This window comes from Dioscorea cayenensis, chromosome 14 (assembly GCF_009730915.1).
Source record: "Dioscorea cayenensis subsp. rotundata cultivar TDr96_F1 chromosome 14, TDr96_F1_v2_PseudoChromosome.rev07_lg8_w22 25.fasta, whole genome shotgun sequence".
NCBI classification, from domain to species: Eukaryota; Viridiplantae; Streptophyta; class Magnoliopsida; order Dioscoreales; family Dioscoreaceae; genus Dioscorea; species Dioscorea cayenensis.
The window spans coordinates 16,428,927-16,455,405 of record NC_052484.1 but is presented as its reverse complement, the minus strand read 5'-3'; the positions used below and the strand labels follow the sequence as shown (position 1 = coordinate 16,455,405).

The following is a 26,479-nucleotide window of genomic DNA, read 5'->3' as shown; positions in this document are numbered from 1 at the left end:
CTTAAATATTACTATCAAAGCTAAATAAATAATAATAATAATAATAATAATAAAGTAGTAGTTTGAGCCCGTGAGTGAGGGTGTGCGGGAACTTTGAATGCCCCTGCGGAGGAGCGCACACCGAACATAACGGATCACGCTTTCCCCGCCATCTTCAGCACCCCCCATATTCTAATTTCTCTCTCATATGCTGTTCCGCAGGCACAACTACATTTCTTCTCTCCACTCTTCAACATAATACTTTTTATAATATATATATATATATATATATATATAACTTTTAATTATCCCTTTGTTCTGTTTACGAAGTTACCTAATCCTAACAAAATAGACTGTGACAATGTAGTTCATAAAAAAAGTTAAAAATAAAAATGAGAGGTAGCTTATGTTTAAGAATAAAAGTCAGGGGTGTAAGTGCAAAATAAAATAAAATAAAAATTTTTAGGGCTTGTTTGTTAATCATTGTTTCCTTTAATTTATTTTTTTGGTACTAATTTTAAAAACGACAGGAACATGTTTGTGAATTTACTTTAATATAACCAACAAAATTTATTTTTATTTTTATTTTTATTTTTATTTTTTTTTTGAAAAACTCCAGTTTTAGTGAGATTCAAACTTATTAGAATTGATTTTATAAAATATTACTCTATATATATATTACTTTTACAATTTATTATAATTAATTGTATAGTCACTGCAGTAGTAATAACCGAATGGTAAATGATTCAATTTTATCCAATGCATTTTTGAGGCGAGGTAATAAAAAGTGTATGTAACTTGTCCATTTTATAAAAAATAAAAAATAAAAAATAATTTTATATATTTAAGTTTATATTTAAAATCATCTTTATAACTACTAGGATCAATAATTATACTAATTTTTTTATTTATTAACAAATTTAAATAAAAGATTAATTAAAAAGGGAGTTGGCATTTCATGCCAATAACATAATAAATATAAATTTATAAAATGATAATAATTTATCTCAGAGTAATAAAAAATTATTATTACTAATATCTACATGAGCATCCTTTGTATAAATAATTAAAATAATTTGCAAAGGATTTAACAATGAAAAATTTCAAATAACATTCACAAAATTATGAAAACTTAGGGGGTGTTATGCGTAAAAGTGCTCTTTAACGTGGTCCGACGGAGGAGCATAAGAATCAGCGTATCAGAGAGCTTGTGAAGCTCTTATGGAACACATGGAGCCATGGCGAGCGAGCAAGGCGTTGGCTTTGCTCCGAAGGAGACCCTCATGGGCGATCCTTCTCGCCGCCATGACTCTCCTCACCGTCTCTACGTGGCCACAGACCTCTCCGGCGAGGCCTGACGCTGTGCCGGTTGCTGTCCCGGTGGTACAAACCGGCTGCTTGGGCTTTTACCAACCATCGCCGCCGCGGGCTGTGGTGGCATCAATACGAGATTTTGGGGGTGTTGGCGATGGGAATACATCGAATACCTTGGCGTTCAGGAAAGCCGTGGAGAGATTGAAAGAGTTTGGAGAGAAGGGTGGGTCTCAACTCACTGTTCCTCATGGGAGATGGCTGACGGGGAGCTTCAATCTCACTAGTAACTTCACGCTTTTCTTGGAAGAGGGTGCTGTGATTTTGGGTTCTCAGGTTTGATTTCTCTTTTGGATTTCATTGGTGAATTAGATTAGGTTTTATTTATTGATGCTCTGTTGTTGTTGTTGATGATGATGATGATTTTTTGAAATTCAGAGTGTTTGATTTGAGTGAATGAAATTATATGAATAAGGAAATCATTGGAACATATTGAATTTCCATTTTTTTTTTTAAGTGCAAGATTGGGGATTGAATGTGTGATTAATTGAATTTCTTCAAATTTATGGCTTTCTGGACTATTGATTCTTATGTTTATCAAATTAAACATTTGGGGGCTGCCGTTGTTGTATGATATGTTTGGTTTTCGTAATCGGATAGTTTTTTGTTTATGTATTTGTAAGAAATACATACGTAGTTTGTAGTTCTAGTATTTTTTTGTTTTCATCTCAAATGGTTGCTTTTGAGATTCAGAGTGTTTGATTTGGATGAATGGAATTAGATGAATGAATGAAGAAATCATTGAATCATATTGATGAAAATTCCTTTTTTTTTATTTTAATTTTAATACTTTCTTTTCTTAGATGCAAGAATGGTATTGAATTCGTACTAAGAGAATTTCTTCAAATTTATGGATTTGTGAACTATTGATCCTTAAGTTCATTAAATTAAGCTTTTAGGGGTTACCTTGTATAATTTGTTTAGTTTTTATCAGCTACTAGTTTGTTGTTTATGTATTTCGAATAATAAATACATACTGTGTTGTTGTAGTATTTTTGTTTTCATTTTTCTGAGTTCTATTATACAACAATTATTGAACAGTATTATGCCAATTTTCCTTATGAACTTACATTGTTTTCTGACCTTATCACTAATTTGATAATCATAGACAGAGGTATTAATGTATCTAAGATTCTTCCATGTATAATTGAAAATTAAAAGTCAGAACTGGTTGTTGAAATAAATAATAGAAATAGTACTATGTCATCAACTATGGAACAGGGATTTCTGCGACATTGCTTTTGCAAACACTGCAATATAGAGCTGACTTTCATTCATCTTTTAAGATCAACTATGTATGGCTATTATGAGGTTAAAAATACTTTTAAAATGATATTGGCTTTTCAGGATCCAACAGAATGGCCGTTGATTGAGCCATTGCCATCTTATGGGAGAGGGAGGGAGAGAAATGGTAGCCGCCACATAAGCCTCATTCATGGAAATGGCCTTAGCGATGTGGTAATCACAGGTTTGTCTTTATTTTGTTTTCATATACTAATTAAGTATAGGTATCTTAGTTCACCTGCTTGATTTTCTTTGATTTGTTTAGACATTAAAGAGCCATTTGACTTATCTATTGAGGTTTGGCCTATCCTGTTATAAAAAAGTAAGGAAGAAACCTTTTGTTATGGGTCTCAAATTTGTTAGACTTGTACAAAACTAATTAGACTTATTAATGCTAGAAGGAAGACTTGGTTTTTTTATCAGCATATTGAATTTTCTTGAAGCACTGCTTGATGGCTCATCTTTTTTTTTAAGCTATTTTTGCACTCGTGTCTTTCGATTCTCCGTGCTGAAATTCTATTTTCTTCATGAATGTGGTTTATCCCCATTTAAAAAAAAATGTTTTGTTGCATAAACATCAAAGCAAGGTGATTGGTTTGCTGGTTTTAATTTCCAGAGTGTCTATGAGTGCAGGTGGGGCCTTCAACTTAGTTATTTTATACATGTATTAAAATTTTTTTTGGATTAGATGAAGAATATAAATTAGTGTGGCATTTCATGATTAGATTTTTCTTGAGATTTTAGACAGTAATTAGTGTGGCATTTCATATCCCCTTACATAACTTATCCATTTGGTTGATGCCCATCTTGTCCCACTATATTCAATGGGCATGTCACGAAATCCTTTTATGTCATTATCTGTGGATGATATTGCTGGCATGAACAACAAGTCATGGAGTTTCCACTTTTCTTTATGTGGTGAATGAACATTATTATTATTAAATTTTTTTACTATAAAGTGGATAAATCATTATTCACACTATTCACCATGTATGTAGGAGGGAAGAAATCAAACTCCCGACCATCTACATGGGATTCCCGTGCTTTACTATTGGGTTATACCAACATTGGTGGTGAATCAACATCCTAAGCGACTAATATGACTATAAAACCATGATAATTTATTGTGGTGTTTTTTTTTTAATATATTTATAAATAAAGCTCATTTGTATGACTTTGTGGTTTAAACACTGTTGAAAATTACCACTTGCTTACAGGACAGAATGGAAGCATCGATGGTCAAGGGAGAATGTGGTGGGACCTATGGTGGAACAGAACTCTAAAGTACACTAGAGGCCACCTTCTTGAATTGATGAACTCCAAAAATATTCTCATCTTCAACCTCACATTCCTGAACTCTCCTTTTTGGACAATCCATCCGGTGTATTGCAGGTTCCACAACATAAATTTCCCCGAAATCTTCTTTAATTATGTAATACCAATTTGAATTGCACCATTACCAAATATAATTTGAACTCTGTTTTCCTTCAGCAATGTAGTGGTGAAGAATGTCACAATTTTGGCTCCTCTCAACTCTCCTAACACAGATGGTATTGACCCAGGTACAAATACTCACAAAATGTTTAACATGTTTACACATGAGAGTTAATTCTAATACATTCAGTTTCTTCAATGTTTAACAGATTCAAGCTCAACTGTATGTATTGAAGACTGTTACATAGAGAGTGGCGATGACTTAGTTGCTGTGAAGAGTGGATGGGACCAGTACGGTATCGCAATGGCACGGCCGAGCACAAACATTGTAATTAGAAGAGTGTCTGGCACAACTCCAACATGTTCAGGAGTTGGAATTGGAAGTGAAATGTCCGGTGGCATATCAAACATCTTGGTGCAGGACTTGCATGTCTGGGATTCTGCAGCTGCAGTAAGATTTAAGACCGATCAAGGACGAGGAGGATATATCACCAACATAACAATAAGTAATGTGACAATGGAGAGAATTAAGATACCGATAAGAATTAGCAGGGGATCGAACGATCATTCTGATGAAAATTGGGATCCTAAGGCTCTTCCGAGAATCAGTAATATTGTTATTGCTAACATTATTGGTGTTGACATAAAGAAAGCTCCAGTTTTGGAAGGCATTGAAGGTACCATGTTTGATGGTATATGTTTCAGAAATGTGAATTTGAGTGTTGAAAGGAGTAAGGCCAAATGGAAATGTGAATATGTTGGTGGAGAAGCTTATGATGTGTTTCCTTTACCTTGTGAAGAGTTTAGGAATAGTAGCTCATCTTCTTGGTGCTTACAGACTTAGAATAGGATTATAAATTGAGAAGAATGTTAATTTTTGTTGTTGTTCTTCTTGTCTGATTTTTAAGGACTAGTTATAGGAATGTGTAACAGTGTTAAATGTAGAGAGAATTTTCTTTTTGTTTTTATAGGAAAGTTAATGGGTATATGAAATACACTTTTGGTGTTAACATTACATATGGGAAATTTTTTTTTTAGAAAAAATTCTTGTATTTTTTTGTTTATTAACTCATGACGTGGGGTGACTTACGGTGTAAAATTTTGTGTTAATAATTTTGATATTAACGTGGCAATTATGAGATATTGATTGTTTATTTTTAATAAAAAGAACTATTATTTATTTATTATTATTTTTTTAAAAACATCTTTATACAAAATTTGTGCATGAAAGCTAAATATGATTTTGGTTTGGTTCAAACCTTTGAAAGAAAGAAAAAACCAAATTAAAATTATTTAGGGTAAAATCACTAGTTAGCGGTATTAAAATAAATCTCTTGTATGGAGACAAGTGTTTATAATTTTTTAAAAGAAATATATTTATCATTTTTTTTCAAAATATAAAAAATATTTCAGGTTCCATACAAGAGCCTTGAATCAAAACCTTTAAAGTTACATTAAAATTCTTAGAAACAAGAACTGAACCACTGGTTTCAATTTATTTTTAATTTTTTTAAATAAAATTATATAATATATATAATATATTAATTTTTAAATTTATTTTAATTAATTGAAACCGAATTATTTGAAACAGAATCATGATTGCATCAGAACTGGAACCTTGAGGCTACTGTCCAGTTCCCATTCCAAGATTTACAAAATATAAATCACCGGGTTTGGAATTGGAACTGATCTAAAATGGAACCAATTAGATCTATAAATTCAAAAATAATTTTGTTTTTAAAACTGCTACTCAAAGCTTTTGTTTTTAAATAGTTAAAACTATAAATTAAAAAAATTCAAAAATAAATTTTAAATTTTTCCAGTGGAGGTGGTTGATCTCTATGAGCTAAGCAAAATGTTAGAAATACCTTTTCAGAACTGATATTATGGCCCTTAAAAATAATCACCCTTATCAATCATCAATTTATTAGTAGGCGGTCCCTATTAGAATCTTTCACAAAATGATAAAAATTTTAATTATAAATAAGAGTATATTTCTCAAAGTATGAATAGTAATTATGTAAAAATAGTCTCAATGTCATATGGCCATGTATGCACGGCCCTACTTTTACTCTCTATGTGAAAATTAACCATGTCTCTATTATTAGTAGTTGGTCCTATTAATATTTTTCACAAAGTGATTTTAATTATAAATAAAAACACATTTTTTGAAAATGTGAATAGTAGTCATGTAATAATAGTCTCAGTGCCATATCACCATGTTTTTACTCCGTCCGTGGAAGTTAACCACGTCTCTATTTATTTCTTATTATTATTATTTTTTTAACTACCTAATTGCTCATCGTGGCAGCCGAAGAAAAAAAAACCCTTAACATTTCTCAGTTCATGACCACGGTCAAATTTGTGTGTACTAATTTGATTTGTTGCCTATTGAATGTTGGTGGATGCTTATCCGATTGAGGGTCAAACTTATGGTCATTTTTTTTGGTCCCTTTCTGACTAGGAAAAAGAGTTACCCGGGAGTCGAAACCGTTTTACCGTTTCCCACTTATCCTAATATATATATATATAAATATTTCTTTTTTCCATCCCCGTCACCGCCTCGAGTTTTCTTCGTCTCCCCGCGATCCCTTTCTCTTTACTCTCCTCCATCTCCCCCCCTTCACTTCCAACCATTAAAGCTTCCAATTTCAAACCCTAGATCTCTTCCTTCGCCTCCTCAAGGTATGCCCTAATCCTGTTCCTATTTAGATTTCATAATGGCGTTATTTTTTTTTCTTGATTTGATATATGTTTGTTTTTTTGTTTTGATTTTAGGTTTTTTTTTTAAGGTGTGATCCGATGGATTCGGCGTCGAGTCAGCCGGAGTTTGATTACTTGTTCAAGTTGCTGTTGATTGGGGATTCGGGCGTGGGGAAGAGTAGTTTGCTGCTGAGATTCACCTCGGATTCTTTCGAAGATCTCTCGCCCACCATCGGTGCGTGTCTGAATTTGTTATTTATTTATTTATTTAGGTAATTTTGTATGTTTAATTGGGAATTGGGAATTGTTTTGAGATAACATGTGGTTTTTGAACAATGCGTTGTGCTATTGGCACTAGTGATTGTTATATGGTGATTTAGGGGTGGATTCAAGTTTGTGAATGTGTTTAATTTGTTTGGTTCTTTGGGAATTGAACCATATTCATCGTCAATTAGGTGCCGTATCCAATATTAGAGATTGATACTTTTACAGTGTTTGATGGCTTTCTCAAATGATTTCTGATGTCTTCTACCAATTCTGTGGTGAGGATATTAGAAAGTGAAAGGTGTGGATTTGTCGGTATCTTGATTTCCAAATCCCTTTTGGAGTCAATAATTCACACCGAATAGTTGTTGTATGTCAATATTTTTTAGTTCCTTGGATCCTTTCTGTCTTTGCTTGAGATTCCCAAGTTCCAAACTGAATAATGGGAGAGAGGTTGCATGTTGTTATTACCATATCTGCATTTTTAGTGGTTTGTTACTCTCAAGTATTTATGTATTAATGTATGAGATGCTGCAAATTGATATCTTGGAATATCCCTTACACATCTAGCTTCAATTTAGATTAGTTTTCATCTAATTTTTTATTTGTTTAATGAGGTTTGGTCCACAGACTCAATATGTCAGTGGTTTCAGTCTCTCACTTCTTTTTGCCATGTGGTAATATTGGAGTCTTCCTTTAGGATTCACTTGGTGCTTCTCTGGTAGTGAGCATCGAATACATTTTTTCTGCATCTTATATTTTTATTACGTCATGTCTTTTTGTCCTTTTAAGTTTCTACTTGGCAATAGATCACATTCTAATTCTTCACTTGATCTACCATACTGGTCTTTTGGAATATTCCTTTGCCTAGGATTATGAGGGGCTGGATCTGTTTGACCTTTCTAGGAAATTATGCCCTTTAAAATGGACATAAATAGTTTTAATTATATACACTCTTTGATAAAATGCTTATTATGATCATGAGTCTGAAAATTTGGTGGTTGTTTCTATTAATACTGATTCTTTTGTTCTACTCTGGCTCCTATTAAGAATAAACTCTGGTTACTCATTAGGTGAGTTGAGATGCCATTTTACAACTAAGCTTTTGGAAAAAAGCTTTGGTAATTTTTCTTTAGTGGTTCCTCAAAATTTGCATCTAAAGTTCTTCAAGGATTTCATCCAAAATCAGTGCACCATTTTTCTAGCTTTGTGATTGCTATGAATTGGTACCAACTTTTGTTATGTTTAATCTTTAAGTAAAACTGAGCAATATATAAAAGTGGTAGAAAATTAATTTGATAAATGCTAATGTGGTCTAGGGACCAAATACCACCACATGCAGTACGCACTTCTGAACTTAAAATTTTTAAAAATCAACTAGTAATTATAAAGTTCACAATGATCCCCTAAATTATCATTGAATAAAAATAGAGAATTAGAGTGGAAAATTTTGGAACTATGCATATTTATTTAGAGAAAGCCTGATATGTGTGTTATGATGGTGACCTTTTTTAGTGTTGATTTTTATCACAAGACAAGCCAGTATTGGCCCTTACAGAGCTTGGTTTGCCATCGCTAAAAAGCCCGGACCTTTTGAAGTTTTTCATTATCTCTAGAATTATTAGATTGAAGTTGCTTAAAGTCATGAAGTCAGAAATCTGTAGAATATGACATGTACTATGTAGTATAAATGCAATATTGAGATCTTGGACGGTTGGACCTTGATTTCCTTTGTCTTTAGCCTTCTACATACAACTACTGGAGTTCTGCATGAGTTAGTAAAATCTATTCCTGTGCTGAGTTGAGCTAATTAATGGATAAGATTAGTTGGTTGATGTGCTTGCTCGTATGTGGGCACATGGTCATATTTAGGCCCAAACACGTCTGGCCTGCAATGGTGGCTGGTGTAAGGAAGCAACCTGCTCTACTTGTGTTGGCACATATGCAGTTGACTGAAGTGCATTTCAAGTTGATGTTACATTCCCTCTGCTTTATTGAATCTATGACTGTAGCCCTGAAAGTACCATCTACAAATTGAATTATAATCTCGTAGGTTTGTGTAACTTTTGATGCCTTTGACGGCTATTCCTACGTGTAAAGCATGGCCAGCCGCCTAATGAAATTTCGGCAGCTGATTATATATGTAATGACATTACATGGAGTTTCCATCTTTTCCTTATTAATTGGTGTAATTGATAATTATTTTTTGAGAAATTTGGATGAAGTCAAAATGATGTGCATTAAAATACTAAGTAACAATTTTATTTCTGATTAATTTCTGATTCTTACTGCATTCTTGAAGGATATGTCTAAACTATGTAATTAACTTAAGACTAATTACTTTAGTGCTACTTTTCATAGATTTGATGTGTTGACATGTTCCCTTTTCTGTACTATGTAGGTGTTGATTTTAAGGTAAAGATGGTTACAATGGGGTGCAAAAGACTAAAACTAGCAATCTGGGATACAGGTGATTATTCTTTTTCTCTTTTCTTGTGTGCTTATCAGATCATTGTTTTGATTTAATGGAGCTTATTGCTAGAAGATTCTGTTCTAACAATGGTCAGTTTGTTTTTCTTATTTCTTTTGGAGTACTGTCTGTGTACGTCTTGTCTTTCCCTTGAATTCACAAGTCTATGAATATAAAGGGTGAATGGTGGTTGATATCCTAGTAGATTGGATGAATTAAGTTTTCTACATCCCATATGTGGTTTTAGGGCTATATTATGGGAGTTTAAAATTCCTATAATTGCCATCACAGTGGCAAAAATGGACTTAATTTTGGCTATAAAATGATTTATTAGTTAGGATATGACAGTGCTAAGACATTGCAAGTTGCATCAGATTATCATTTGATACATCTTGTAAGTAAAAGTTCATTTGCTTGTTCATTAAAAGCTAGCAACAACTTTAACAGTTTTACGTATGTAAAATTCCATACTGACTGTCCTCATTGATTATGTTGAGGTATTGCAATTGGCAACTATTATCTTATTATTATACTTAATGTTATTCTTGTTTGTTTTCTAAGATTTTGGCCATTTTAATGTTCTTATGTGCCATTTATAAAGGTGAATGGAATAATTGGGCCCTGTCTTTTATAACTTTACTATCTGCTATCTGCCCCCAGAACATGAAAAGATCATAGGCTGTAATCATAGTACAATCTTCACATGTTTTGAACACAATCTTCACTCTCAAATTAGCATGGTTATAGCTTTACTATCCGCTATCTGTCCCCAAACCACGAAAAGATCATAGGCTGTCTTCATAATCCAATCTTCACATGTTCATAATACAATCTTCACTCTCAAATTGATATGCTATCACGTGATTCCCCAAATTACCTTTAAATTTGAGAGGGTGGCAAGTTTCAATTCCTCTCCTCTGTGAGGGAACATTTTTGTTAAAAAAGAGAACTATTGAACATTTATTTGGGTTATTTGTTTCTTAGTCTATTATCTGCTATCATATACTGTAGAAAGCCATTCAAACAAATGAGTGATTAACGCAAAGGATACTTAATCATGCAGCTGGGCAGGAGAGGTTCAGAACCTTGACAAGTTCATACTACAGAGGAGCACAAGGCGTCATAATGGGTAAGCAAGTCTGTTCTCTGATTAGGTTCTTCCTTATGGATGTGGCTTACTAATTGACCTTCACAATTTTTTTCCCCACTATTCCTTTGAGCTTTTTTATGCTATTACTTTGTAAGCTAAGGTACTGTTCATGTTTCTTTTATAAAGGCTTTATTAGTTATAAGCCAATTGAACAACCTAACTTTGTTAGTATGTCATTGTTGAAAACATCCAATGTTGAAGTCATAGCCATTAATCAGAATTATTTCATGTTATTCCATGTAGGTTTCTGTAATGTAAAAAATTGTGTATATTAAGGGGCAACAAGGTCATAGGTTAACTTAGTATATTCCATAAATCAATGGATGCCTAATTCAAGCCTTAATTTTCTTTCAGTTCAGATGATCTTCCAGTACATTTGGTTGGTAACTCGAATTAGTTTTACTGAAGGGAAGAACCAAGAATGGGAAAAAAATGTAGACTGAAAATCTCCATCCTCAGATGGACTAGAGGAAACAGAATTTCTTGAGGAGTGAAAAAGGATCAAGGTTGGGGATTCAAGTTTAAGCATAATAAGAATGAAATAAGTTAGAGAGGTGGAAAACAATGACTGTTTTTAATTAAATTTGCATACATCTTTGCATTCTGATGTTTGCAAGGGTTTAGCACATAACTATGATAGCATTATGTGACTTGCTACAATTTATATTTACTGTTTTCAACCTGATTACTTGTATAAAATTGCTAGATATGCAGAATTTACATTTGAGTATGCAGTTAATGGTAGAACCTTATACTCAGTGAATTCACCTTCCTAGTAAAAATAAAAAATTTGTCAAGGTTCATAATATGTTTGAAAAGCTATATTCACATATTTACATTTTTGCTCTCCTTTCTTATGTTGAAAAAGTGGCCATCATCTTGAGCTACTATGCTTCAACTTTCCAGATTATAGTCTGGTTTCTGCTGGATCTCATTACTCTTTATCTTCCAAATTCTCAAATTTAACCGGTTGATTTCATTTTTATTTCTTGTCTTCTGAATACAGTTTATGATGTCACACGAAGGGACACATTTACAAATCTTTCTGATGTATGGGCTAAAGAGATAGATTTGTATTCAACTAATCAAGACTGCATCAAGATGCTGGTCGGGAACAAAGTTGATAAGGTAATAATGGAGCCCATCACTCACCAACTTCTTTTCTTTTGCTCAGCTGGTCATCTTACAAAATAATTGGCTCAATGATGTTGGCAGTCATCTGCCATTCGAGATACATGTCTTTACATCGTGAAATTATGCTTCTTGTACTTGTTGTCTAGTTATTGATGCATCATCTTTATACCATCCTCCATTAAGAAATGTGATGATAAAGAATCAATCTATTTTCAGGAAAGTGAGAGAGTTGTTACTAAGAAAGAGGGCATCGACTTTGCGAGGCAATATGGATGTTTGTTTCTAGAATGCAGTGCAAAAACACGAGTGAACGTGGAGCAATGCTTTGAAGAGCTCGTCTTGAAGGTATATATATATATATACATAGACTTGATGCTTTAGTTATCAATTGTCTTTAACACCATGTCAATGTTTATGGGATGAAATGCAGCAAGTTATGCATTATTATCTAGCAACTTTTTACAGTGTATTACCATGAAAGACCGAAACCAAAACATGTGATTTTTTTCTTATGTCAAATGCGCAGATCTTGGACACGCCGAGTCTCTTGGCGGAGGGATCTTCAGGGTTGAAGAAGAATATATTTAAACAGAAGCCGCCGGCAGCTGCCGATGCGTCAACTAGTAGCTGCTGTTGATTCATGTTTGTTGTTCACCTTGATATGGCAAATTTGGTGGTAATTCTCAGGGCTGCATTGATAGGCTGTTGCTGATACAGCAGTGTTTGGGGTGGTAAACCCTTGTTTTCCTTTTTTTCATTTCGTGTACACTATTCACATGAGAACAGTACTCATTGCATCAAGGATCTTTTCACTATATTTTTATACCATGGTTATGTAAAATCTTTCATAAATGTCTTCGATGTCACTTTGTAAGCTATTAATTATGCTCTCTTTTGTTTTTTTTTTCTTTTTGTGTTAATGCTCATATTTGGTTACTTGAATAAAATGACAAAAACAATTTAAACACCTGTTTTCTTGGAAAAAGTTGATTTAAAAAAATTGATTAAAAAAATTAAAAGTAAGTTCATATTGAATTAACCCAACAATCCGAGTTCATTCTGGAAAAGAAAGGCATGTTGAACCTACCACCAAATAAAAAAATTCCATTAAATTGGCGACACAAACAATATCACATCAAATTGAGCGGTCATGACAACAGAATCCTTCCACTGCTTTGCCAGCTTGAAACAAGGACTAATAATTACTTCACAAAGTGATAATAATACATTAATACTAAAAATAAAGCATTTCAAAGTAATTCCGCAAAAAAACAAAGAAACCCCCACAGAATTCCTATTCAAAAAAATCAGATTATTCATTTCTGCTACCCCAAACCCAATCAAAGAACAAATTAAATTCAAACTCAATCAACAAACTACTTCACATCAAAATTACATTTGCCTAAAAATTCCCAGAAAAAGAAAAAAAAAAATCCCCCTCCTTTTTATTAACAGAAAGAAAAATAAAGAGTGAAGAAACACAGAGAGATAGACGGTAGACCCAAAAAAAAATAAAATAAAATAAAAAATTGCAAGGATGAAAGCAAAACAAAGTTATAGAAAGAAGTCACTTGATGCCACCCTTATGTGTAAAAGAAGAAGACTTGCATCTAAGAATGAGATAAGAACAGAACCTGTAAGCCAAGATATAGCTGAGCATGACCAACACATTACTCCACTTGCTCTCCTCCCCCAACCCTTCCTCTCTCAGCACATCACTCCCACTCATCAAACAAACTCCATACTTCAACTCCAAGCACTTCCCTTCAAACTCATTCACCAACAACCCTTCAAAAGGATACTTAAACAATGAAACATAATGCATGAACACCCAATACCCTGGCATCTCTGTCTTCCTTATAAAATACCCAGAGAACAAAAAGAATGATCCTAAAACTCCAGATATCACCGAATTCCCCACAATAAAATTCGGAGCCAATGCACTGAAACACACCACCACTGAGTTGGCTGTGTATAGTATCAACCATATCAGTAACAAGAAATAAGCAAATGCCTTCAAACTCTTGTTTAGACCAACCATCAAGTAAAGAGGCAAAGCAAAGAGAATAGCAAGCACTAATAGAAATGGTATGAAGACCAGTGCATTAGCCACAACGTATGAAGAAACTCTATAACTCCCACATGATGTTTCCTTCATTAGTATCTCCTCTCTTGCAAGAAGATTGGTAGTGCTTCAATGGTGGAAGAGAGAAGGAATGTAAGAATAAATGCAAAGAGTCCAACGTGTTCTTTTGCACCGGCTGCATCATCGGATAGATTGAAGAATATTGAACCGAGAACGAGACCGGAGACAAGCATTTGTATGGTTCTACATGCAAAAAGCTCTTTGGTTCGGAAAACCATTTTGGAGAAACGGATAGTGAGTATCACTGTTTCTTTGATCCAAGAGTTTGCATAGTAACTACCATATGAATTTTGAAAACTATTGAAAGGTTCATCTTCAATATCAGTGAAGAAGAGTTGCCGGAGCGTGCACCGACCTTTATGTGCTGATACCACAGCTAGCTGTTGTTGTTGTTGTTCTTTGAGTTCTTGATCCATTTGATGTTGTTGTTGTTGTTGTTGTTGTTGGAGAGTTTGGATGGAGTCTAAAGCGAACTCAACAACGTTAACATGCAAAGGAAGGTGAAGGTTTGAGGTGGTGAGACTGTGAAGAAGCTGATCGACTGTGCCATGGTGCAAGACACAGCCGCCGGCGAGCAAGAGGATGGAGGTGAAGAGTTTAACAATACGGAAACCTGGCTGGTGAATGCTTAGTATTACCGTCCGGCCTCTCATCTCGGCCATGTTTTTAAGCAAGTCGACGATTTGCAGTGCTGAACTACTATCAAGCCCGGATGTTGGTTCATCAAGTATTAAAACACCAGGATCATGCACAACCTCAACAGCTATCGACACTCTCCGGCGTTCACCACCGGAGATTCCCCTCATTTTATTACCATCACCCACACGAAGGTCAGCGACATGAGTTAAACCAAGCTCACCCAATAAGTGTTCTACTAAACGATCAAGGTCTATGCATGGGAGTGAAAGACGGAGCTTGGCGGTGAACATGAGTGTTTCACGGACTGTCAAAAGAGGAAAGAGTTTATCATTTTGAGGGACGTAACCTGTGATCTTCTTGAACCCAGCTTTGTTGATGGGGAGTTTGTTGACGAAGATGGATGGAGATGGTGACCGGGGATTGAGTTTTCCGGCGAGGATTTCAAGGAGAGTGGATTTCCCTGCGCCACTTGGACCTACAATGGCGAGGAGTTCCCATGGTTTGGCTTTGAAGGTGATGTTTTTCAAGAGATGTTTGTGTGATGATGGTTGTGCATGGTTTGCATGGATTCCTTCTTCTTGAATTGTTGTTTTTTTGTTGCTCTTCGTCCATGGTTTTGTAGTAATGGTTTGGATTTTGTAGGAGAGTGCTTTGGTTTCAATCTCATACGTTTGAGACTTCTTCATTGGTAGAGAAGAAGGTATGGTTTGAGTGCTCTATTGCTTCTTTCTCTCTTTCTCTTTCTTTCTTTCTTTGTTGTGTGTTATTATGAGAAGAAGAAGAAAGAATACTTTGAATTTTTTTTTTCTTTTGCTTTGTTTGTTTGATTGGAGTGTGTGTGTGTGGGGGGGATTGAGAACAGGGCACGTGAATGTTGTATGTCACTAGTTCTTGACTATTTTGACCTTTTGTTTTCAGTTTATTAGCACTCTTGGGATCTTATTTTTTGTTTTTTTTAATGTAAAATAAACAAGAAAATATTTATTGTAAACAAAGCATATATTATCTTAAGTAGTTTGCAAAGGGTTTAATTAATGATTAAACTTAAATTTTAATATTGTATTAGTGCTCTTTTATATTTAGTAAATATGAAAAAAATAATATTAATTATGTTTTTTTTAATTCCATTTATATGATTTTTTTATATATAAATGTGGATATATATGCCATACTTTAATTTAATATAAAAAAGAATATATATTAATAGAGAATATAAGATAATTAGTTCAAACAAGAAAGAAAATACGGAATAGGACAATAATACTAGAGTTCTCTAGAATCCTCCAATGATGAATGTGGATATTATAGGAAAAATTAAATAGATAAATATAAAATTTCTGTGATATTTTCTGTAATTTGTCAGTTTTCATGTACATACTTGTAAAATAAATAGATTGAAAATTATTTTAAAATTTACAAATAAATCTACTTACGCTTCTTTCTTACCTCTGAAAGTCATTGTCGTGATATTCGCTTCCAATCTCTTAGCATATTTGTCATTGTCAAAATATTAGACAAAAAAATGGATAAAATGAAAGGACCTTAATGTAAATTTGATGTGTGAATAGGGGTATTTTAGGGATGTAAATGTTGAAGGTTGAAGATAGATATAAGCAGGGAGGTACATCCCTTACATTTCAAGGGCCACTGTGAGGCCCCATTTCTATTAGATTCTAGTGAGTCACATGAGAGTGAAACCTTTTGTGGCTCTTCTTTAATTTAGGTCCACTTGGCTTTTTATTATTTATTTATTTATTTATTTATTTAAAAAATAAAAAAATAGATTTATTCTCAACCTCCCAAATTGAAAATAATTTTATTGTTTCATATTGTTGTAATTCATATTTATTACGTATGTTAATGATTTTTTTCCCTTTGATAATCTCATGTATAAAATGTTTATTTTTCAATTATGTTTTATTTTTCATATTATTATATATATATATATATTATTTTTTTTACCATATAAACAAGTACGTGTCAACATTATACATATCATTAGAAATTGATTATTTAACTTGTGGCATCACGTCTAACTGACGCATTTTGAACTTAAGAGACAGTGCTATTGGACCAAAAAATTTTTGGTAACTTTTTTTTTTAACAATATCAAATAACTCATTTTAAACTTTATAATTTTTAATAGAAAATCACTATTTATTTCCCAAATTTTTTCATAAATAAATAATAATTATAATAATAATGATTTTTCCAAATGTGTGGTGTGACTTGTGAGTGGCGTGAGCAACGAATGAGTGGGTGGGGACCCTTCCTATTTGTAAAAAAATTGATGACGTGTCAATCATCTGAGCGCACTAGACGTTGTTTGCATCCGTACCCCCGCAAATATTTAAAATTAAATAACGAACCCCGATTCAGCCCGTGAACTCTCGGAAGTTTGCAAAGATAGGGGCCCACCACAACGCACTACACTGGAGCCCGTGAACCAGGACATCTTATACGACACTTCCCTTCTTTTTAACCCCCAGCCACTTAATCTCAGCCGTTCATCACCTACACGACAAATACTCTATGTGTTATATCAGCCGTCCATTTTTTTGTTATTTATTTATTATTATTTTTTAAATGTACTTTTCAGAGTAAATTACCAAAAATAACCTCCAGTGTGTCGGATGTGAGGCACAAAGTCAATGGATTTTGTGGTAAATATGTGGGATTTCTTTCATACCTGTTCCTTTCATACAAATTATAGTGTATATTAAAAAAATTTATTTATTCTGATATTGAGTGTAAAACTGATATATTAGGTATCTTGATTCTTCATATGATGTAGTATTGTATCATTGTTAATATATATATAGACACACATCAACCTCAACATCATCAAGAGCAATAAAGTATATTTTATTATTTAACACCGAATAGAAAATAGATAATATGTTCTTGATATAATGTGAATCTCTAAACATATAGCATTATCATATAATTATATAATATTTATAAAATAAATTTATATTTTATAATGCATATTTTATATATAATAATAATAATAATATTATTATTATTATTATTATATGATGCATTGTGCATGAGGTTTGAAACTACGGTAGAATATAGGATAAAACTTTTCATGTACTTCGCAAATGTATGTAATAGATTATACATTATTTATATAATTATTATAATTATTATTTTTGTATGATGCATTGTTATATGGATAAGGTTTAAAACTATGATAGAATATATCATAAAACTTCAAGTAATTCGTAAATTTATGCACTCAAATATTTTATATTTGTCTGTAAAATCATGTGTTTTTTTATGATATTAAATTATTATATTGATAAATAAGACTAGTTAGGGAATAGAAAATCCATAAATTAAATCAAAATATTTTTTAAAACAAGGATAAGATTATCGCTAAACTTTGAAGAAAAGATTAATATAGCTAGTGTGTATTATTTATTGTGCATATAATTGGGAGTGGACCTTAATGATTCTTGCATGGTTGCATGGGATCAAATGCTTAAAGACAACCTAATTAATCCATCAAATATGGAATGCCTGTTTTCCAAATAAGTTTTTGATTGATTTATTTATTTATTTTGTCTCAATGATAAAATATTTGTCAAAACAACTCTAGGTCTAAGTAGCATCAGATTTGGATACTGATTCTCTCTTTAAATTTTATTTATATTAATCATAATGTAATAATAATAATCAATTCAATTTCAATACTTATGTATATATTATTTAAAAATATATATATTTTTAAATTTTAGTTTAATTCTTTTTCATAAATCTAACAATTTATTTTTGATATATTTTTCTATCTAGTAAAAAAAACCCACTAGATCATAAAGATCATCTTGCACTCACTCATTAAGCCAAAAGGTCTTTGATTGATTTCTTGGTTGATTATTTTGTACATGGTCAATAATGAAGCCACTTGTGATTAGGGTATTAATACTACTCTATTATTTCTTAATCAAAGTGTGTCACCATCTATATACCTTAGCTTTGACCATTATCACTACATTACAATTTTCCATCACATTAACAATGAGAAGAAGCATTTATTTTCACAATGCATCATCGATCTCCAACAATATAAAACATATTTTCAAAAAAAAAAAAAAACTTTTCCTTCATATTGCACCTATATATAAAATTCCTAAACCTGCAATGCTTCATCGCCCAAAGATTCTTAAACATATACCCTTATCATTAAATATCATAACAATATTATTAGTTTATTTGATGCCCCTAAAACTGTGTGTTATATAATTGGTTTACAATGGATGAACTAAATAGTTAAATATATATTGAATAAAAAAATTCATGATGTTGTAAATCTAACTTAAAATCTAAAAAATACAGTGTTTTTAATCAAATAAAACCATAAAACTTGTCATGAAATGGATTATACAGTTAATAGTTAAAACATTAAAAAATAAATAAAAGGTATTATATGAACCATTATCCAGTGCATGTACATGCCATAATTGCACAAATAATGGATACATTTTCTTTCATGCAAGTGGCAAAATAAACATAAACAAAGAGTAAATATAATGCATACAACCAACCAAACAATGCACCTACTTGATCAACCAAGAGGGACAAGATTTACTTGATAAATATTTGCACTTGAAGACAATGTTCACTTGTATCTTCATTCACAGTCTCCAAGAAATTGGGCAGTATACAAAGTACTCTATTATCACTAGTCATGTCTCATGTAACATTTTATTCTTCTACTAAACTTAAAACAAGATACTAATTTGGCTTATTCTTGGCTAAGTTCTCTTGGATCACATGGAGTTCAATTCATAACCACATGGTTTGGCTCATGAACAAGATTAAAATTCAAATTGATAAACTAACCAAAAAATCTAGTTGTCACACTAAGTGCCCAATCTGAGAAACAAATAAATCCAAGAGTGTGATTTTTCAGTGACGGTTCTTGTGATTCCATGCATGCAGACCATGCAGCTGTGCTGTTTTCTGCCAAAGTCTATGGGAAATATTTGTTTTATTTTTTTTTCTTTTAATTTCAAGCATGACCTGTCATATTTATTCTTCTTTTTTATAAGGTTTGAATTTAAAGCATTTGGCACATAATCCAACTTAATATCTATATAACAGGTTAAAAAAGAAAAGGAAAAAAACAATAAATCTATATGTTGTGATTGTGAAAAGCTTGGGCCTATAGGTGAAAATCAACATAAATTTACGTTTATATTTGTCTTCGACTGGGATTAAATGATATATAGTACTCCTTCGAGATTATTTTTGGCATAGGTGTTTGGAGTAATTATATCTATCTAGGCTAAATTTACTGGACCATATAAAATATTGTGTCATTTTATGCGTTGTGTCACGCCCCGAACCCAGCTCTATGGACCAGGGACGCCGACAAACGGCCGTACACCTAGAAAGGCCGAAACCAAGTAGGCATACAAGGCCTCAAAACCTGAAAAAAAAATTAACAACAGATTATGAGCTTGACAGCCCAGTAAGCACTCACTAAAAAAATTATAGGGATCATTTACAAAAAAATCATAAATTATCAAAAATCAAAAATCGAAAAATCAAATTTATTTCAAATAAACACGGATGTCAAAAACCAAGCATATAGGTCCCCCAAAACAACTATTGTCAAAACAAAAATAACGGATCTCATATATTTATCCCTCATGACCCGAGCCGTAATATTAGAACTCATAAGTTTACCCTCAGTGACCCGAGCGAATTATCGAGGTCGTTATTCTTCACCGACGAAAGCGGTGGGAAACTATAGTTTCTATATCGAGTACATGTCGACACTGGCGTGTTTAACCCCCAGATGATGAGGGTTATTGCAAAGTTAGTTTGGGGACTACGAGTACTTTGTCAAAAATATTTAATGATCACAAAAACAATAAACTATCAAAAATTCATACTGGGCAAAATGCAAGTAATTTGCAGATCACATGATCCCATTTTTTTATCATATCAAAAATAATCCAGCTTAATAGAATCCAAAACATGAATAGATAATAAAGAAAAAAACACAATAGTAATTAATCGGAAAAGTAAATAAATATCCGGAATTCAAAAAAATTAAGTAATCCAAATGTAAATAAAATATTTAAAACTTTCAATTAATTCTAATCCAAAAATAAAAATATCATTAACTCGGAACTTTTAAAAATAATTTAAAAATAATTCCAAAAAAATAATAATAAATAAATAATTCAAAAATATAAATAAATACATAAAAATCATTATTTTTTTCTCAAAAATTTTCGGATGTTCGGAAAAACTAGAGTATATACATATAATATGATTTATATGTAGGATACTTACCCGATTAACAACCGGATTTTTTTGAATTCTTACACCAATCGAGTATTTCTCGGGAAGTCCTAATTTGGGAATAACCCATCGAATTACAAGTAAACAAATTCTAAAAATTTACACGAATGCAAAAAAACAAATCAAACACTAACAAAATTACCAAGGTCAAGACCAATAACCAACTCACCTACAAACCTTAAGATTAAAATCAGCGTAGCTTTGCAAATTCTAACCCAAATCAAAAATTTCAAACTTATGAGAAAACTAGGCATCTTCATCTGAGACACTTATACCAATAGGGATATATCTCACAAACTACATATGCATAAAATCTGAAAATTTTCAGGTAATTAGGAAACATCAAAATATATAACTTTGTTATGTTACTCTTCTCCAAATTCCATTTACCAGACCATCAAATTGTCTAAGCAATCATAATGTTCTCTGCAGAAATAGTATTGAGCACACCTATAGAAATCTGCTCATATCTCACAATTTACATGTCTAAAAATTCTGAAATTTTGCAGAGACAAATATAACATCGTCTTATATAACTTTCTTATATAAATATAAATATAAAACAGAACTTACAATTACGAAAATAATCAAAAACTGTTCAAGGGCTGAACAGAAATCCTGTCCGCGTCACCTGCGTCTAAAAATTTATAATTTTCAGGATACTACTCCAAAAATTCTGAAATTTCGTAGCAAGCTAAACAAGATCTCGATCTACAATTTTTCTATTCTGATCTCTTCCAAATTACATCTCTATATCTTCGAAATAAATTAGAGAGCTCTACTGTGCTAACAGAGACTTTCTGAATTTTATCCTCAAACTAAAATCAAATCAATTCTCACCAAACCCTAACCCTAACTAGTAACATGTCACAAACAAGCATAAGAAAGAGCAATAACAAAAACTCATAACCTTACCTCAACAATAACAGTGAAATGACATCCGTGACGATGAGACCCTTCTCCCGTCCTCGTCGCGACACCACCCGCAAAAAGGAAGAGAAAGAGACGACGCAAGTCTCTCTCTCTCTCTCTTTTTCCCCCCTATGATCTAAAACCGAAAAAATTTGAAGAGACGGCTAGGGTTTTGAAACTAAACAAAAAAGAAAATCAATGGCTAAGATTGAAAGTAAAACCAACGGCTAGGATTAAGAGATAAAAGCAATGGCTAGGATTTGATTAAGGGGTGGGGCTCACACACTGTATATATGATTTGAATTTGAATACGTGAAACTATTTTTATAGGGTAGAACTATAATCTATAAATTTTTCTTGGATTAGTTATTTATTTTTAAAATTTATCCTCTATGAGAATGGATATAACTATACATGTCCAAAGGTTGAGTTATCCATCCAAATTTGAAGGTCCACTTGAAATATAAGAAGGTTTGGACAAAAATATTAGACCCATTGTTGGGTTTTGGACAAAAAAAAAGAGCTCATTTAAAAATGGGCCGAGCTTCAACCATGATGTTTCAGGTCCGGACCTGACCCAGTCCACCCGGAATTATATATAAATAAAATAAATAAATTTTATATTTATAATTATTTACAATAAATTTAAACAATTTATTTGTATACCTTAATCTAAAAAAATATAAATTTTAGTATAATTCAATTTTTCTATCAAAAACTCATTTAGAAATAATTTATTATTAACTCTTTTTTATAATAATTTATTATTAACTCTTTTTTATAATAAATTTATATCATGAACTATATAGTCTTCTTGGTATGGTTCATCTTCATTTTCTGGCATTTCATAAAGATTTCTTGGCTTTGCCTCGATTACTGTAGCCCAAGTAGGATCTTTCAAGCATTTAATATAATAAACTTGAGTGACTTGAGATGCAAGAACAAATGGTTCATTCTTATGCAGTTTCCTTTTCATGTTAACACTAACAATTCCATGATGATCTTTTTTATAACCAACACCCTCCCGAAGAGTATCATACCAATCACATCTAAATAGTGTGATTTTATTCCCTCCAGTATAACGAAGTTCAATTATGTCCACTATAACTCCGTAATATGACAGCTCTCCATTATTTCCTTCCCCTTTAACCATAACTCCACTATTTTGGGTTCTTTTATTTACATCACGATCTCTTGTGTGGAGCCTAAATCCATTGATATAGTAGCCTGGATAACAATTTACTCTTTGTTCAGGGGCCCGTGCCAAAGCAAGCATATTTATGTCCTTTTCTTCAACATTTCCATTATATGCATCAATTATCTGCATAATATACCAAAATTCGAAACACTTGTATTAATTTTTAGCATAATCAATTAGTAAACAATATATTACAATGAAATAATTAACTTACTCTTTTTTCAAACCAAGAAGGGAATTCACGTTTGTGAATCTCATCAATATTCCTAACTCCAGTTTTAGATAGGATGCTCTTATGTTCACTATAAAAATCAAGGAGAGATTTTAACAATAATTTGATTAAATGTTTGCACTATAATTAATTATTTAAATGAGTACTTTTACCTGATAAATGATTCAGCATCTTCACAGTTTTGAAGGACATAAATAATAGCCGCATTTAAAAAGCCATTACTCAACTCTTGCATCTTCAGTTTCCCAAAAGGTTGTCCAAGTCCACAGAAAATTGACATAGATGATACTCATCTTGAATCTCCATCATAATTTCTTTCTGGACGATTGAATTTTGTTTCAATTCCATGCAAGTATCAAGAACAAAATGTCAAACACTCATCAGCTAGGTAACCTTCAGCAATGGATCCTTCTGGCCGTGATTTATTACGAACATACCCCTTAAGTTTATGCATATATCTACACAAGAGGACTTGTTATAAATCCTTCAAAAGCAACAAAGGGATTAAGTAATAAGCAATTATTTTGACATTTACCTTTCAATAGAATACATCCATCTATAGTTGACTGGGCCACCAACTTTAGCTTCCCAAGCTAAATGAATAGGTAAATGTACCATAATATCAAAGAAAGATGGTGGAAATATTTTTTCTAACTTACAAAGAATACGTGCAATTTGTTCTTGAAGTCGATCCAAATCTTCTGATCTTAAAATTTTAGAACACAAAGCTTTAAAAAACATACTTAGTTCTGTCAAAGCATCAGAAACTGGTCGAGGTAATAGATCTCGTACAGCTAATGGCAGTAGCCTCTCCAAAAACACATGGCAATCATGTGTTTTCATTCCAGATATTCTGTTATCTTTAACATTTACACACCTTGACAAATTTGCTGAGTAGCCATCAGGAAATTTAATTTGTTGTAACCATTGACATAAAGCTCTCTTCTCATCATTTGACAACATATAACAAGCAGCAGGTAGCAATATCCTTCCATTAACTTCTTTCGGATGGAGTGGTTGTCGAATGCCCATCTCCTGTAAATCTAGACGAGCCTTCAATGAATCTTTTGTTTTACCCTCAATATTCATCAATGTTCCAATAATATTGTCAAATACATTTTTTTCAATATGCATCACATCCAAGTTATGACGCAACATTTGGTTATGCCAATAGGGTAAATTGAAAAAAATACTATGTTTTTTCCAATTATGATCAATTCCCTGGCCAAGAAGTTTTTGCTTTTTCCCTGTTTTCCCAAACTCCATTTGCTTCAAAAGACGAAGTTGGTTAAGAACATCATCACCACTTAGCTGTTTTGGTGAAGCTCTTCTTTCTTTTGTACCATCAAATTGTGCTGCTTGTTCTCGCCATTTATGATTTAGTGGTAAAAATCGACGATGCCCCATGTAACAAGTTTTGGCCCCATTCCGCAAATGATAATGGCATGTCTTATTATTACAGCAAGGACAAGCGAGCTTTCCTTGAGTACTCCAACCAGAAACATAGCCATATGCAGGAAAATCATTTATAGTCCACATTAGTGCTGACCTCATTTGAAAATTCTCTTTCATTGAAGCATCATAAGTATCCACCCCGGATTCCCAAAGAATTTTCAATTCATCAATCAATGGCCTCATGTATACATCAATGTCATTTCCTGGGCCTCTAGGTCCTGGAATCAATAAAGTTACAAATGAATATGACTCTTTCATGCACATCCATGGCGGAAGATTATAAGGAAACAAAATAACCGGCCAAATGTTGTACGCAATATTCATATTCCCAAAAGGATTGAATCCATCAGTAGCTAAACCAAGCCTTACATTTCGAGGATCACAAGTAAAATGATTATAAATATTGTCAAAATTTCTCCAAGACTCTGCATCTGCTGGATGACGTAGGACTCTATCATTTTTGCGTTTTTCACTATGCCACCTCATATCTTTAGCTGTTTTTGGAGACATATATAAAAAGTCTTTGTAATCTTGGTGTAATAGGAAAATATCTTAGTACTTTATTGGCAATTTTTTTCTTTTCTTTTATATCACTGTTTCATTTGATTTCCATCTTGAAAGACCACAAACCGGACATTGAGTTGCATCTGAATGCTCTTTGTAGTAGATAATACAATCATTTTGACATGCATCAATTTTTTCATAATGCAAACCAAGATCACTGACCATTTTCTTTGCTTCATAGTTTGAATTTGGCATTGTTTTACACATAGGAAATGCATCCTTCAACAATGTCAACAACATGTTAAATGAATTATTACTCCAAGCATTCATACACTTGATATGCATTAATTTCACCACAAAGGATAAGATAGAATACTTGTCACAACCAGGAAATAAAGGTTGTTTAGCATCATCCAATAATTTGAAAATTTTTTTTGCATCTTCATTTGGCTCTTGAGGGTTATTAGGATTGTGTTCTCTTTCATTTGCTATATGGGGATAGACATCTGCAATCATATCAACCATATCATCAACTTTTTTCATATCCATCTCATGTACTTCTTCCTCATAAACCAACTTATCACCGTCTTCGCCATCACTATCTTCTTCTCCGTGCAAATACCAAAAGTTATAATTCCGCATAATTCCTCTATATAATAAATGGATGTGGACTTCTTCTCTAATTAGTCGATATCTATTGCAACAGTCCACACAAGGACAATTAATTTTCATGTCTTCATCTTTCACATGATCAAATGCATAATCAAGAAATTTTTCAACACCATTAAAATACTCTATGCATGATCTGGTAGGAAGATTCATCCAAGACTTATCAAGAGTCATTTCAATTTCTACAATGCTTCTTATTATCAGTATTGTTGTCGTTGGTTTCCTGTAAGTTATAAACATTACTTCTTTTTAAACTTTATTTTACAGAGATTAAGAATGAGCATGTAATATCAAGGTTTTTAGTCTATGTTGGCAAACATACTTATTGGTAATACATGAAACACCCACATGTTAATAATTTCATGCAGAAAAAAGAAATTAAATCACTAAGATATAATAGCTTTTCAAGAATTTAAAACAAAGGAACCTTGTCATGATGTTATAATCGCTTTCAAATTAGTAAATAGATAATAACTTTATTCCATTAAATCACTACGATATAATAGTTTTTCAAGAATTTAAAATTAAGGAACCCTGTTATGTGATATTATATTGCAATAAACATTTATATTTAGCTATATTCAATACTTAAAAAAGAATTTGTAAAGAACCAT

At 32.4% G+C, this 26,479-nt stretch overlaps 4 protein-coding genes across 8 annotated transcripts; 2 read left to right on the top strand and 2 right to left on the bottom strand.

Moving 5' to 3' along the window:
* The first annotated feature begins 1,203 nt into the window (after window positions 1-1,203).
* LOC120275165 (probable polygalacturonase) lies at window positions 1,204-4,967 on the top strand. 4 transcript variants are annotated; one of them, XM_039281670.1, is made up of 6 exons: window positions 1,204-1,626; window positions 2,698-2,818; window positions 3,633-3,707; window positions 3,852-4,026; window positions 4,126-4,196; window positions 4,278-4,967. In XM_039281670.1, the coding sequence occupies exons 1-6, from the start codon at window positions 1,210-1,212 to the stop codon at window positions 4,910-4,912; spliced, it is 1,494 nt and encodes a 497-aa protein (XP_039137604.1). In that variant the 5' UTR covers window positions 1,204-1,209; the 3' UTR covers window positions 4,913-4,967. The 4 variants fall into 4 exon arrangements, with proteins under 4 accessions (XP_039137604.1, XP_039137607.1, XP_039137605.1 ...); XM_039281673.1 differs by lacking the exon at window positions 3,633-3,707 and having other exon boundaries at window positions 2,698-2,808; window positions 3,857-4,026; XM_039281671.1 differs by lacking the exon at window positions 3,633-3,707.
* A 1,658-nt stretch (window positions 4,968-6,625) lies between these two features.
* LOC120275086 (ras-related protein RABC1) lies at window positions 6,626-12,593 on the top strand. 2 transcript variants are annotated; one of them, XM_039281581.1, is made up of 7 exons: window positions 6,626-6,753; window positions 6,861-7,006; window positions 9,437-9,505; window positions 10,569-10,634; window positions 11,662-11,783; window positions 12,006-12,134; window positions 12,316-12,593. In XM_039281581.1, the coding sequence occupies exons 2-7, from the start codon at window positions 6,871-6,873 to the stop codon at window positions 12,424-12,426; spliced, it is 633 nt and encodes a 210-aa protein (XP_039137515.1). In that variant the 5' UTR covers window positions 6,626-6,753; window positions 6,861-6,870; the 3' UTR covers window positions 12,427-12,593. The 2 variants fall into 2 exon arrangements, with proteins under 2 accessions (XP_039137515.1, XP_039137514.1); XM_039281580.1 differs by having other exon boundaries at window positions 6,626-6,755; window positions 6,847-7,006.
* A 467-nt stretch (window positions 12,594-13,060) lies between these two features.
* LOC120275125 (ABC transporter G family member 5) lies at window positions 13,061-15,366 on the bottom strand. The gene is given in 2 exon segments (XM_039281626.1): window positions 13,061-13,958; window positions 13,961-15,366. Coding segments are annotated over 2 exon segments (1,902 nt in total). The 5' UTR covers window positions 15,261-15,366; the 3' UTR covers window positions 13,061-13,356.
* Window positions 15,367-23,592: 8,226 nt separating this feature from the next.
* LOC120276184 lies at window positions 23,593-25,838 on the bottom strand. Its single transcript, XM_039282909.1, has 3 exons — window positions 25,406-25,838; window positions 23,773-25,186; window positions 23,593-23,695 (listed from the first exon to the last, which is right to left on the bottom strand). The coding sequence occupies exons 1-3, from the start codon at window positions 25,836-25,838 to the stop codon at window positions 23,593-23,595; spliced, it is 1,950 nt and encodes a 649-aa protein (XP_039138843.1).
* Window positions 25,839-26,479: the final 641 nt, after the last annotated feature.

Coding starts and splice junctions, on each gene's coding strand:
- LOC120275165 (XM_039281670.1), top strand. CDS start 1,210: ATGGAGCCATGGCGAGCGAGCAAGGCGTTGGCTTTGCTCCGAAGGAGA. Junction 4,027..4,125: donor ATCCATCCGGTGTATTGCAG/GTTCCACAACAT, acceptor GTTTTCCTTCAG/CAATGTAGTGGTGAAGAATG. Junction 4,197..4,277: donor CACAGATGGTATTGACCCAG/GTACAAATACTC, acceptor AATGTTTAACAG/ATTCAAGCTCAACTGTATGT.
- LOC120275086 (XM_039281581.1), top strand. CDS start 6,871: ATGGATTCGGCGTCGAGTCAGCCGGAGTTTGATTACTTGTTCAAGTTG. Junction 7,007..9,436: donor AGATCTCTCGCCCACCATCG/GTGCGTGTCTGA, acceptor TGTACTATGTAG/GTGTTGATTTTAAGGTAAAG. Junction 12,135..12,315: donor TTGAAGAGCTCGTCTTGAAG/GTATATATATAT, acceptor TCAAATGCGCAG/ATCTTGGACACGCCGAGTCT.
- LOC120276184 (XM_039282909.1), bottom strand. CDS start 25,838: ATGCGGAATTATAACTTTTGGTATTTGCACGGAGAAGAAGATAGTGAT. Junction 25,187..25,405: donor GAAAATGGTCAGTGATCTTG/GTTTGCATTATG, acceptor CTCCAAAAACAG/CTAAAGATATGAGGTGGCAT. Junction 23,696..23,772: donor TGGATGTATTCTATTGAAAG/GTAAATGTCAAA, acceptor CCTCTTGTGTAG/ATATATGCATAAACTTAAGG.